Here is a 12753-nt window from a genome sequence, read left to right as displayed (position 1 = left end):
GGGTTTAAAAAAAACAGCAACAAATTACATTGTTATAAAACACTTTGATTTCTTAATAGTTAATACTACTTGGCATCAAAACCTGAAATTAAAAATCTAGAATTATAACATGATAAATTAAATTAAAAGATATAAAAATAAAATGGAATATTTTTATCGTACATTTTCAATAAATGCATCAATTTTTGAACTAATTATGCTAAATGTAACTTTCCACTAAATTTTACAAAATAAAAAAATTAAACATGTTAGAATGAAAATGCATTAATTAACAAATCATAAAATAAAAGGTGTAAATTTATTATAAAAAAAATTATCCGATTCAAGATTTTCATAAATTTCAATATCGTTTATCAAGGTTTTAATATCAGTTGGACACCAAAAGCCTATAAAAAAATTTGACTGACATTTGCACAAACATGAGATTTCAATTCTGGCTAATTCTAGCTTGCAAGAATAAAATCTTAAGTTTGATATTAAAAAAAAAAAAAAGGGGGCCAAATGATGGTTCCTAGATGAAACAAACCAATTTGCGTAATTTTCAAGAGAAATTCCAAGTTATAGAATGAAAATAAGAAGTTGAACAAAGGAATAAAAATCCAAACAGAAGCAGAAACAATTTCGTATCTTTTCTCTGCTAATTTTACATCATCAATGGTAAAGATGAGCAACCTTGGGATACTTACAAGCAGCAATTGGCAAATTAGAGGACTTAATTGCACTAGTCAAAAACTTAATTGCAGTAACAGCTAAACTATCACGACTTGAGGACTAGGACACATTCCCTAACAAAGTCCTAATGGCTTGTGCAAAATCATTCAAATAATCCTTGAACTCATCCTCATTTTTCTTCCTATAAAGACTAATATTATCACATATTGCAGCCCTAAGTTTATCAACAAAACCTAATCCTTCCGCACTACTCTCTAGCATAGTCTAGGCAATTGTTAAATATTTCTTAAATTCAGCCATCTAATCTTTCATATGATCCTCAAAAAACTAAACCAACTCTTGAAAATTCAATGAAAAAAATATTCTAAAACACAATTTTTGTGACTTAAACTAAGGTTTAGAGTAACAGGTGACCCATCACCTGAACTAACCATGGAATCAATCAAAGCCACGAGCACTAGATCAAAATATATACATTCCTTTCTTAAGAATAAAAATCCAATTAAAACAAGCACAAACATGTACGCAAGCATAAGAAGGACAATCTAAATCTATGTAAATCCCATTACAATAAGGGAAAATTATACTATTTTGAGACAGCTAATCTCTTAATTGAAAAGCACATACAATAAATTAAGTAGATGATAAAGCTACGAACACTAATAGCAGCCATTAGTTAGTAATTAATTAAAAGGAAAAAATAGAATTAAAACTCACTCCTATATAATTGATTCAACGGAACTTTCTTCTCAAATCTACTGTCTGTTTTAGACCCATCATCTTGTTTGCAATCATAAAAAAAAAAAAAGCTAGAAAAAATTCAGCAAGGTCATTACTCATTATAATCTTGTTGTAGAAGGGGTGAAAAAATGACAATGAGAGAATGTTAACAAAATGCGTTAACAAAATGAATATGCTGAAACGCTATAAAGGACTAGTGGAATACCATGTGATCTTATGTAGATGAAGAGGAAAGCCCAATTGGATAGGGGATAGGTTCTCAAAAACATCGATATGTTTTTGAGAGGCTTGTTTCATTTCAAATTTTAATTGATTGGTGTGTTTGATTGTTTTGGATCTATGTGTTTCTAAGTATAAGGAGAGGGAGAGGCGGAGAGGTGACAGGGGGTGTTGGTAGCTAAGGTTACTGGGCAAATCATTTTTTCTATTTATAGTACCCTTTTTTTTTAATTGATTCGGTTCGATTTGGGTTAACCAGTTTCTGCATTATAAAACCGAACCGAACCAGAATTTTTTTTAAATATTCTAATCAATTTAATCGGTTATTTTTCTCAATTCGATTTTTTTAGTTATTTTTTTTGTTTTCTCAGTTTAATCGGTTGATCGAATTTTTTTTAACACCCCTACATATTAGTATAAATAATTTTAAATAAATAGTTGCATTTACAATCTTTTTAAATATGAGAGGAAGAGTGTTATCGCAGTTTTTAGGTAATTTCTCAAACAAGTAATGATAAATAATTTTGTAATCAAAATCAGTTATGGATGAAATCCTTCAATCATAAAATAAATTTATGCCATCAGGTATCATCATGGAGTAAGCATCAGCACAGGCAAATACATACAATGCTCTCTTCCAAACTTTAAGGATTATACTAAGTAACAAAAAAAAATATCTGTCAAACTAGAGGCTATCCTTTAAAATCCTGAAAGACGATTAACTAGATTTTCTCCTGCCAACATCAACCACGAAAAGATCACTCATTCTAGTAGTGTGGTTGATTTTATTTTTTAAAATAATTTTTATTTTAAATATATATTAAAATAATTTTTTTAAAAATATTATTTTTAATATTAGTGTGTACAAATAATCTAATAAAAAATTAATTTAAAATTAAAAAAATATAATATAATTGAACTGCAACATCATGGAAGACCAAAAATTATAAGCAAGGCACAGGTCACCGGACCCCACATTCAGATAAGGCAAGATAAGGCCTATACTTTCACAACCCTCAGATGGATACGCAACTTGATCCAATGGCCTGTAATTACCACCAAAGATAAAGCATCAATCCTTCATTAAAAGCCAGTGTAGCCCGGCAGAACTAACAATCACTACTGCAAGTCTTCGTCTGAGTCTAGCCATGGCTGCCACCACAGCTGCTGCCGCTACATCCTCCTTCATTGGAACACGTCTGCCCGACGTCTATTCAAACGCGGGTAGGATCCAAGCCAGGTTCGGATTTGGCAAGAAAGCACCCAAGAAATCTATTAAGACCACACCAGACCGCCCACTTTGGTATCCAGGAGCCAAGGCACCTGAGTACCTAGATGGCAGTTTGGTTGGTGATTACGGGTTTGACCCGTTTGGGTTGGGCAGACCAGCTGAGTACTTGCAGTTCGAGCTTGACTCTTTGGATCAAAACTTGGCTAAGAATCTGGCTGGAGATATTATTGGGACCCGTACTGAGGTTGCTGATGTGAAGTCAACTCCGTTCCAGCCTTACAGTGAGGTTTTCGGGTTGCAAAGGTTCAGGGAGTGTGAGCTCATTCATGGAAGGTGGGCTATGTTGGCTACTCTCGGTGCTCTCTCAGTCGAGTGGCTCACTGGAGTTACCTGGCAAGATGCTGGAAAGGTATATAGATCAGGAATTTGTCTTTAAGTTTTAGAGATACATTTAAGTTCAGGTGGCTGATGATCTTGTGTCCTTTTCAGGTGGAATTAGTTGAAGGATCGTCGTACCTTGGTCAGCCACTACCATTTTCCATTACGACATTGATCTGGATTGAGGTTTTGGTGATTGGATACATTGAATTCCAAAGGAACGCAGAGCTTGACCCCGAGAAAAGGCTCTACCCAGGAGGCAATTTCTTTGATCCTCTTGGCTTAGCTGCTGACCCAGAAAAGAAGGCTACCCTTCAATTGGCAGAGATCAAGCACGCTCGCCTCGCCATGGTTGCCTTCCTTGGCTTTGCAGTTCAAGCTTGGGTTACAGGAAAAGGCCCCCTCAACAACTGGGCTACTCACTTGAGTGATCCTCTCCACACGACCATTATTGACACCTTATCCTCTTAAAAAATGTGATCCTTTGCCCTGAGAATGTTTTAATCGGCTTAAATTGTTGCCATATCCTCCTTGTCTTCTTGTAAAAATTATAACCTTCGACAATTTAAGCACATTCTTGTGGCCCTCTATTGCTTCTTGATATTGTTATTGTGTGATCATTGAAGTAGCTAGTCATGAATGTATGGCACCCTGGGAAGCTTAAGGGGCCATGAACATATCATAAACTTGTTTTTATGGCAGAAATTAAGCTAGGATCCGTGAAAGAGAGTAACTTGGTTAACATCAAACAGTATTCCACCTTGCCATCTGCTCTGCTCGTGCACTACAGCTAATTATGAGTTCTCAACTTAAAAAGTCCTTGAATTCGGATTGTTGGTTCGCATAAATTTGAAATTTGCCGAATAGTTTCCAAGTTCTTAATTAAACTTGAATTCAATTACCAGCATATCTTAGGAAGTGAAGATTTTCGTAATTTTTATCAAATTTGAAAGCATAGGGCTTTGTCTCTGGTACAAGGCTAAGGTGGGGAGTCACAAGCAAACCATAGAAACAAAGCTGCTAGATATATACAAGCTGCTAAGCATCGGTCGCATCTATATTATCAAAGAACCATATCAATTAATCAAAAACTTATAACGGTTAGATAAAAAATGTTTGCAAGTAAAATATAATTTATATTATTTTCTAACGAGATAACATTGCTTCGCTCAAACATGTAAAAATGAGAACGAAAAGGAGGATTTTAAAGGACTTTCAAAAGACGCAGGTGACAATGGGGCTCAACACATAAGCAAGATTAGAGGATTAGAGGACTAGAGGGAGGCATTTTCTCCTTTCTGTATCTCTGTTTCTCCAAGAATGGAAGAAAGAACAAGAAACTGAAAATGGGCAGCCTGAATCTATTATCGAGACAGGAGCTTCTTAGAAAATAAATAATTTTCTTAGTTATTTTTTTAATTTTAAAAAATTATTTTTTATTTTTATTTTCTAATTTATTTTTTTCTCTAGTTTTTTTCTATTTGAAAATAATAATATTTTATTGAGTATTATTAGGGTTTTTCTAGTTTTTTTATATAAAAAATTATAATAGTTTTTGCAATAATATGTAAATTAATAAGAAGAAATATTTTCAGAACTCTTAACAGTGTTGTTAATTTTTAAATGTTTTGAATTCTAACAAATCTTATTATCCTTTATTTTTTACCATGTCTGAATTTATGTTATTATATCTATCTAATTCATGCTTCTCCTTTTAGTTTGAATTGCAAGACACTTTTTGCAAGAAGAATCAAACCGAGTTAAGCTAAGACATCACGTCTTCTGACTCAAACTCATGTCTAGATACAGTTTAAAATCAAATTGTAATAGGGATTGATTTATTGTAATCCAGCTCAATTTTCAAGTTTAAAGAAACAAAAACAAATAATAAAAAATATAACTTGATTATAATATAATATATTATAATAATATATTTATTATTTTTAAATATTAAGATGATGCATGTCGGACTAAATATCTTTTTGAACATGAAAAATAAAATCAAAGAAAAAGAAGTCTAGATAACAAAAAAAAAAAAAAAACTCAAGCACATGGATATAAAAATAACCTCAACAACTAGATGTGGTTTGAATTTTAAAAAATAAATTCAAGGTGACTAAAAACTTTTGTAAAAATGAAATTGAAACCAATAAATCATTCATAAATTAAAATGAAACATATTACAAAGACTAATTAAAAAAAAACCAATTGCTTTAAAAGAAAATTTTAATGTGATAATTTTTTTTAAAAAAATATATATTATATTGACTCAGGTTTTACTATTTAACCCATCAAATCTATGATATCGGTTATATATTTCACCAGATTTAATGAGTTTTTTTTTTAAAATATATCTTTTACCTAAATATGTGATAAAAAATTTTTTTTTAAAAAAGCTAAAAATAAATTTGAAAAAAAAAATTCAAGATGATATTTAAAAAAAAATTAATACACCAATATATTTCAGAGCTTTTTTTTGTTTTATTATTATTTTTTCAAAAAAAAATAACCCCTTAAAGACAAACAAAGTGTTGTTTTTCTAACCAAATTCTAGCCACCTTTGTAGCGGCTAGAAAATCAAGACAAATTTTGTTTTGCTCTAAAAATTATTTTCTCAATCTGTTTTCATCCAATAAACACCCTTACAAACATAAAGTAAGAAAAAAAAAAACCCTTCAATTTATTAACCTAAAAAAACCTTGAAAACATACGGAAACACAAAAAATCAAATCAATTAAAATCTTTTTTTTCGAACTTAATTTATTTTTTAAGGTATTATTGAGGTCCAAAAACAGTCATAATCAAAACTCTCTTATCAAATAAAACTCGTTAACACCAAGATTTTTTTTTTTTTTTGTGACTGAAATCGATGTTAACTGATGATTTTTTCTCCATCTCTCATATCCAAGGATTTAAAAAAAAATAAAAAAAATTGAATCAAAATTAATTTTTTAAAAAATATAGGGACTGTCAAGATTGAAAAATAAAAGTAGAAGGATGTAAATAACTATTTTAGCTAGATTTTAGATTGGCATAAGTTTTCATTGTGTTATACGCTTTGGTCCCCTATCATTGGTTTTTTATTTTTTTAACAAATTTTGATTAATTAGATATGAAAAGATGTGATTGAAAAAAAAATTAAGACTAAATTAAAAAAAAATAACAAGTTTGATGGCTTTTAGTTTTTTCATTGATTTTATGATTTCAAATAAAGATTTATTAAATTCAGCTAACTAAGAATATGTTCTTAAAAGTGTGCCTTTTTTAAATATTAAGATATTTTTTTGCGATATATAAACTCTTATGTCACTCCAAATTTTAATTAATTTTTGAAAAGGTATTATACCACATGGATTTTTAATAATCTCCAAATTGGCAATCCCAAATTTCATGGACAAAAAAAGAAGAAGAATATTACTGTGAATTATTAAATGGCACAAACTATAGGTACCAAACAATTCTACTCTATTCTCTCTTATTATTACAAAACAACCCTAAGAAACTTTCAATTTTCCCAACATACCCTTCAATAAAATTCCATAACCAGCCTCCATTTCTCCCAGGGTTCTCTTGCCCCTCGCTCGAAACCCCGAAACTGTAGTCAAAGGAGCTTTCCCTCCTCCCTTTTCCCCACGATTTCCTCGCCGCAAGAAACACTCCATTCAACAAGTAAGAAATTTACTTTTCAAAATTTTCACTTTTTATTTATTTCTTGATAATGGGATATTTCTGCAGATAATTTTATTTTTTTTTGCCTGTTCGGGATTTTTGCAGTTTGTTTTACTAATAATGCACGTAGTGAAAGAATGGGAAGTGGGAGTTTATTGTGGAATTTGACAAAGAAATATTTAACAGTCGGGGTCATAGGGCTAACCATTACAGACCGATATGCTAGTATTGTTCCGGTACGAGGTGGCTCTATGTCTCCTACGTTTAATCCTAGGACCAATACAGTTTTGGGGTCATTAGGTAATGCTTTGTTATTTTTTATATTTTTTGGAAGTTTAATGAGAGAAGTGGTTTTTTTTTTTTAATGCTGATTTGGGATTATTTTGATTATTTGTTTTGAGTGCAGATGACCGTGTTTTGATCGAGAAGTTTTGCCTTGCAAAGTACAAATTTTCCCATGGCGACGTGGTAGTTTTTCGGTAGGTGTTTTCGTGGATTTTGTTTGGATTGTGTTTCTGTCATAGTTAGAACCCATGCTTTATTCTTGCTGTGATGTGAATTTGTCTTTGGATGATTCTTGAAGCTGTAGTATAGAATGGAGGAAATTTAAGGTTTTATTGCATTTTGGAATCTTGAAATCATTTTGGTTATACCCCATTTGAACTGTCAGGAAGGAAGGAGTGAATTCAGGGTTCTTGGTTGGGGTTTTGTTGGCAGGAAAATCCATTTGTGGCATATTGAGGCATTATGGCCATGGAGCGGCAAGAGTAGTTTACTGATGGCAGTATAATTCTTCTCTTGTTTACTGATGAATCAGGCTCTTTGGACTGATGAATAATTAGTGTCATAACTCTTCTTTGCCTAATATGAATCTTTGGATCTGATTGAAACTGGTTTTCATCTGTGTCACAGTCTATTTACAGTGTCATGTTGGCTGTTTCATTATTGAGCTTAAAATAGTGTATATTTTACAACATTGTGATGCTTTGAAAGGTCTGGTCATATAGCAAAAATATATTCATGCAGAATTTCTATATAGAAAATCTGACTTGTAGTTATTCTTGCATCCTTTTGTAGCTCCCCAAGTGATCACAAGCAGAAACTCATTAAGAGAATTATTGGCCTACCTGGTGACTGGATGGGGACTCCTCAAAATGATGTGGTCAAGATTCCAGAAGGACACTGTTGGGTTGAGGGAGACAATCCAGCATCTAGCATGGATTCAAGAAGTTTTGGCCCGGTAAGTTATTTGTGCAACTATAATCATACATAGCTTCTACAAGGGTTGGACTTTTTCGATGACGTATCTTAGCACGCGTAACTGGTTTAACTGGAGTACCTTGCAAAATCTGTGTTATACTGCTAGTATTTTGTGCTTGCTATCTGATTTGAAGGAGCCTATTCCTTGCAGATTCCTTTGGGTTTAGTTCAGGGAAGGGCTACGACCATTGTATGGCCTCCTCAAAGAATATGCCAGGTTGAGAGAAGAATCCTTCAAGACAGATTTTCCCCCTCCGCATGATCTTCCATTAACAGTTCTCTTCTTGTGCGGGATCACAAATTCTCAAGTTTTTCCCGAGTCCCGTTTCAACATTCCTTTATCGAATCATGTTGCCTATTTGCTTTCCGCCCCTTTGTTGTGTGGCTTCACTGCAACCAAAACCGTGGTGCTCTACATTCCTTACTGAGAATCACAATTATTTGAAATATTCAGTGTATTGACAACTTGGCAAAAATCCAAATGGACTTGAGTGCATTTTTGAAGAGAAGGAAAGTTTTTACAATTTCTATATCCTTGTGCAAGTTCAATTTCGGTGTTTTATATTCCAATGCCAGGTCTTCCGAAGGAGGATCCTGAGATGTTACCTGGCAAGCTCTTTCGTCTCAAGTTTAGATGTGAAGCAAATTGGCATCCAGGGGCCATCGACATGTTTGTTTTTTAACACGCTATATTCTCCTGTTTCTGCAGCTTTGTACATAATGGGCTTGGATGTCTCATGCCCTTGGGTAGTCACATCTTGGGCTTACCAAAAGCCCAATTGAAGCAAGCCTAATGTTGACATTTCCTTTTGAGTTTTGATCATGTCAAGCTTATTAAACTCGTTTTTCCATTGAAATCTCATATCATAAACATGATTATAAGACCTAAACTACGATTGATTTAGCCCCGGGTTCAGGTTACAAGTATGGAGGGGAATTTACGATGAAACTTAACTCTATTTAAGTTTTAGATTAGTGGTTGGATGAGCTGTTATTGGATTGACTTTACTGACAAACTTAACTGGGTTTTGCAAGAATGACATGATATTAACATGATAATCAAAAGAATGTAATTAAGGAGAGAGTGGAAGGATAAATTTGCAGAGAGGGAGGTTAAAAGGGCAAAAGTAACTAATAACAGTAAAACCGAGGGCCACCATTGGCAAAAATTCCCATAAAGCAACTTAACAAATATCATAATTTTGTAGGCCCAAAAGTACCTCCCTCCTATATCACAGATTTTGCTTGCTTTTGTAGTATTTAATGAGCAGAAGTTACATACACAAAGTCATAATTTCTCATACTCGTCACAGCCTTCTTCGTTTTCCTCTTTCCCTAAAAAACTGCTGGTAAGCTCAACAAAAGGCCACTCTTCTTTTCTCTTCCTCTTTTATTTCACCCTCTATATATCCACGTAGTTTGTTCTTCGATTCATGCAGTTTTAACCTTCTTTTTGTTAATTCATGCATGTTCTTGATTCTGGCCTTTTTTTATTTACATTTTTGTGTGGTTTCGTAGAAAAAGAAAATCAAGAAAGTAAGACTATATTGATTCAAGAAAGAAAATGGGGAGGCTATTTCTGGTGGATCTTGAAGGAAGCTCTTATAGCTGCAAGCACTGCCGCACTCCTCTTGCTCTCAAAGACGACATCATCTCTAAGGTTCTTTTCTCTTTTCACTGTTACTTGGCATGGTTCTGTTATGTAATATGCAAGTTTTATGGGTTATAAGTTTATGTCAAGTGTCTTCTTCTTGCGTTACGCTGTGAAGTTGACATAAAGATATGTCAAAGAAGACCGATTGCTATGTATTGGTGAGTCTTGGAAAAGTAAATTGGCTGAATTACAAGAACTGGAACAGTGTGTGCTTTATGTATTCGTTTTCTGTTTGAAGTAGGAGAGAGCAACAACTATGATTCAGCTTTCTTGGATTTTCCATTTGCCTGTTACGTATTTTGGGATATATTTATTGGGTTCTTGCTGTTGAATAATGTTTGAATTAGTAGGGAATTCTTCCTTTATCGTGTATGACTCTAATAAACAGAATCTGATGTATCAGTATTTGTCCCCTAAGATCATGTGTAGATAATTTTTTTGTTAATAATTATTTAGGGCCTAGACATGTAAGGTGATTATGATTGTAATCTCGGCTTCCTTCTTGCAGTTCCCAAACTGAAAACCCATCTTTTAATTGTTCTTTTTTCTCATTTTGGCATCTGATATCAAGATTGAGTAGCCACATCCAAATGTATTATTGGATTAACTGGCTGCACCATATAGATTCTAATTCTTTGTTTTGTTTCCAGTATTTCTGCTCCAGGAATAGAAGGGCATATCTTTTCTATAACGTGTAAGTGTTCCTGATTATGGAATCCAATAGAACTTTGACTTCATATTATGATAATTGGCTCTGACTGTTTGCTTTTTGGTTTGATATTTGATCAAACTCGTGCACGCATCTTGACAAGACAAGGTGCTTAATATTAGTGTTAAATCTTCTGCAAAGTTCTTTCATCTTTTGTGGAACTTCCTTGTTGACTTCAATGGAAGGCCTTTTCCTTTCTTGTTTGTTGTTAGATATGAGAGGTCTTTAATGTTAGTTATTGTAGCATGAAGGAGACAGATAAAAGATTATCCTGTTTTGCTAGTGATTAAAGCTTGATTTATGAGAAAATATAGAGTACAAGGGGGGGGGGAATGTATAACGTAGTTGCAATGTTCAAAGAAAATAAAAATACAGTGCACATATGTATGGTCTCATGCTTATATCAATTTATAAATTATCTGTGCTGTAATTGCCACTTCTATGTCTCATTTTGCTTTCACAATGATGACAGTGAGAATGTCACCTATGGACCGAGAGAAGATCGAATGATGATAACTGGAAAGCACACTGTGGCTGACATATTCTGTGTTGTTTGTGGCTCAATTCTGGGGTGGAAATATGTAAGATCTGGCTTTCTTAGAAGCTATGGAATGTGTGTTCTTTCGTATCAACTGATTGTTGCATTAGTTATTTATTTTCAGCCTTTGTTTGATGCGTTAATGTTTGATGCTTGTAGATACATGCATATGTGAAGGCTCACAAGTACAAGGAAGGTTGGTTTGTCATTGAAAGGTGCCTATTACTACTGTCTTTGGTCGTTGAATTATCGATTTCCGTGTTTTGACGCCGGCCATTACTGTGGAGCAGGTGTAAGGTGTTGAATCCTGCCGGAACCCCCTATGAGGCCAATCAAGAAGCTCAGGTTGGTCAACAAGCTCCGAATGGTCAAGAAACTTGGATGGCCCAAGAAGCTCAGGCTGGTGGAGGAATTGATGTTGATAATGCTTGATTAGTTACTTAGTTTGTAGAATGTTAGTCTTTTTAAATGTACATTCTCTGCTCCCTTTGATGATGACCAAACCTACTAACTGGCTCCTTTGGTAAAGAAGCTCAGATTGGCTTCTTTTTTAGATGACACAAACTGGGTTGTTGACTGACCCATTTCACGATTAGCATCAGAATTTTGTCTGCGATTTTCAATTGTTTAGTAAAGAAAGTTCATGGAGAGATGAGGTCTGTTTTTTGCCAAGTTTCAGCCTTTCTATCGAAGTTGAATCTGTCATCACCTTGACCTAAAAGTTACAGTCAAACACTCTGCTCAGATGGGAGAGTTTGCACACTGACAGTCTCTTATTACCCGCAAGAACATGTTTGAGCTGCAATTCTCACTGGAACACTGCTCTTCCTGTCCTGGAATTTGAAACTGCCCTCTTCAGGAATTATAACTGAAAAAGGCCAGAATATTAGTGGAGCCCTTGTCCGATTCTAGGTTGAAATAGGCCAGAACAGCTACATGTGGATTCATATGTAAAGGTTTCAAATTGTTTGGAGACTGCAAAATGCTGTCATGAGATGAGAGCATGTGCTCTTGTCAAGACATTCTTCTGCTGCCATTCATAGCACAAACAGAAAAAAACATAATAAGAAAAACAGAAAGTACATATATCTTATCATATAAAAACTTTAATTCAAAATTTTATTATAGAATATTTTTCTTTTCAAGTAATTTGTTGAAATACGAACTAAACGCATTTATTTATATTAGTTTTAATTCTATCTCCAAAAATCCTAATAAATAACTATAGAGTTATTCAAGGAATTTCTAAAATAGAAAAAAAAAATAGAATTACCAATGCGCAATATTTGATTTTTTTACATGAAATAGAAAAAAAAAACCAAAAAGAAAAATATTTTTCTAAACTTAATATAAATATAAATAACTAAGAAAATACATAATTTCTCTTAAAGTCCTACTAAATCAGGAAAAGAACTTGTTCAAATTTTTCTTATTTGGATATCTAATTAAGACCTTTTAACCTCTTTTTTTTCCACTTCAGATGATAACAATTTTAGATATTAATTTCAATTCCTTATGTATCAAGGCCTCTTTTAGAATTTTAAAACTCACGATGGCTTATATGGAGATGGCTTATATGGAATGTAGTTACAGTTGTTTTTCAAATAATTTTTTGTGTCAAAATGCATGTCAATGATGTTTTTTTTTTATTTTTTAAAAAATTATTTTTGACATCAGCATAT

At 33.1% G+C, this 12753-nt stretch overlaps 3 protein-coding genes across 4 annotated transcripts; all 3 read left to right on the top strand.

Annotated features, from left to right (window-relative positions):
- The first annotated feature begins 2736 nt into the window (after positions 1 to 2736).
- On the top strand, positions 2737 to 3831 carry LOC118037465 (chlorophyll a-b binding protein CP29.1, chloroplastic). Its single transcript, XM_035043455.2, has 2 exons — positions 2737 to 3272; positions 3353 to 3831. Exons 1-2 carry the CDS (start codon positions 2781 to 2783, stop codon positions 3710 to 3712), a joined length of 852 nt encoding a protein of 283 aa, XP_034899346.1. The 5' UTR covers positions 2737 to 2780; the 3' UTR covers positions 3713 to 3831.
- Positions 3832 to 6750: 2919 nt separating this feature from the next.
- Positions 6751 to 8700, top strand: LOC118037462 (uncharacterized). Its single transcript, XM_035043450.2, has 5 exons — positions 6751 to 6910; positions 7016 to 7210; positions 7317 to 7389; positions 7988 to 8150; positions 8322 to 8700. Exons 2-5 carry the CDS (start codon positions 7048 to 7050, stop codon positions 8430 to 8432), a joined length of 510 nt encoding a protein of 169 aa, XP_034899341.1. The 5' UTR covers positions 6751 to 6910; positions 7016 to 7047; the 3' UTR covers positions 8433 to 8700.
- A 138-nt stretch (positions 8701 to 8838) lies between these two features.
- LOC118037463 (protein yippee-like At3g11230) lies at positions 8839 to 12112 on the top strand. 2 transcript variants are annotated; one of them, XM_035043451.2, is made up of 6 exons: positions 8839 to 9519; positions 9689 to 9830; positions 10475 to 10518; positions 11006 to 11114; positions 11231 to 11286; positions 11362 to 12112. In XM_035043451.2, the coding sequence occupies exons 2-6, from the start codon at positions 9735 to 9737 to the stop codon at positions 11501 to 11503; spliced, it is 447 nt and encodes a 148-aa protein (XP_034899342.1). In that variant the 5' UTR covers positions 8839 to 9519; positions 9689 to 9734; the 3' UTR covers positions 11504 to 12112. The 2 variants fall into 2 exon arrangements, with proteins under 2 accessions (XP_034899342.1, XP_034899345.1); XM_035043454.2 differs by having other exon boundaries at positions 11231 to 11267; positions 11362 to 11507.
- The last annotated feature ends 641 nt before the right edge of the window (positions 12113 to 12753 follow it).

The sequence above is a fragment of the Populus alba genome, chromosome 16, assembly GCF_005239225.2.
Source record: "Populus alba chromosome 16, ASM523922v2, whole genome shotgun sequence".
Lineage (NCBI taxonomy): Eukaryota > Viridiplantae > Streptophyta > Magnoliopsida > Malpighiales > Salicaceae > Populus > Populus alba.
This window is presented reverse-complemented; position numbering and strand designations above follow the sequence as displayed.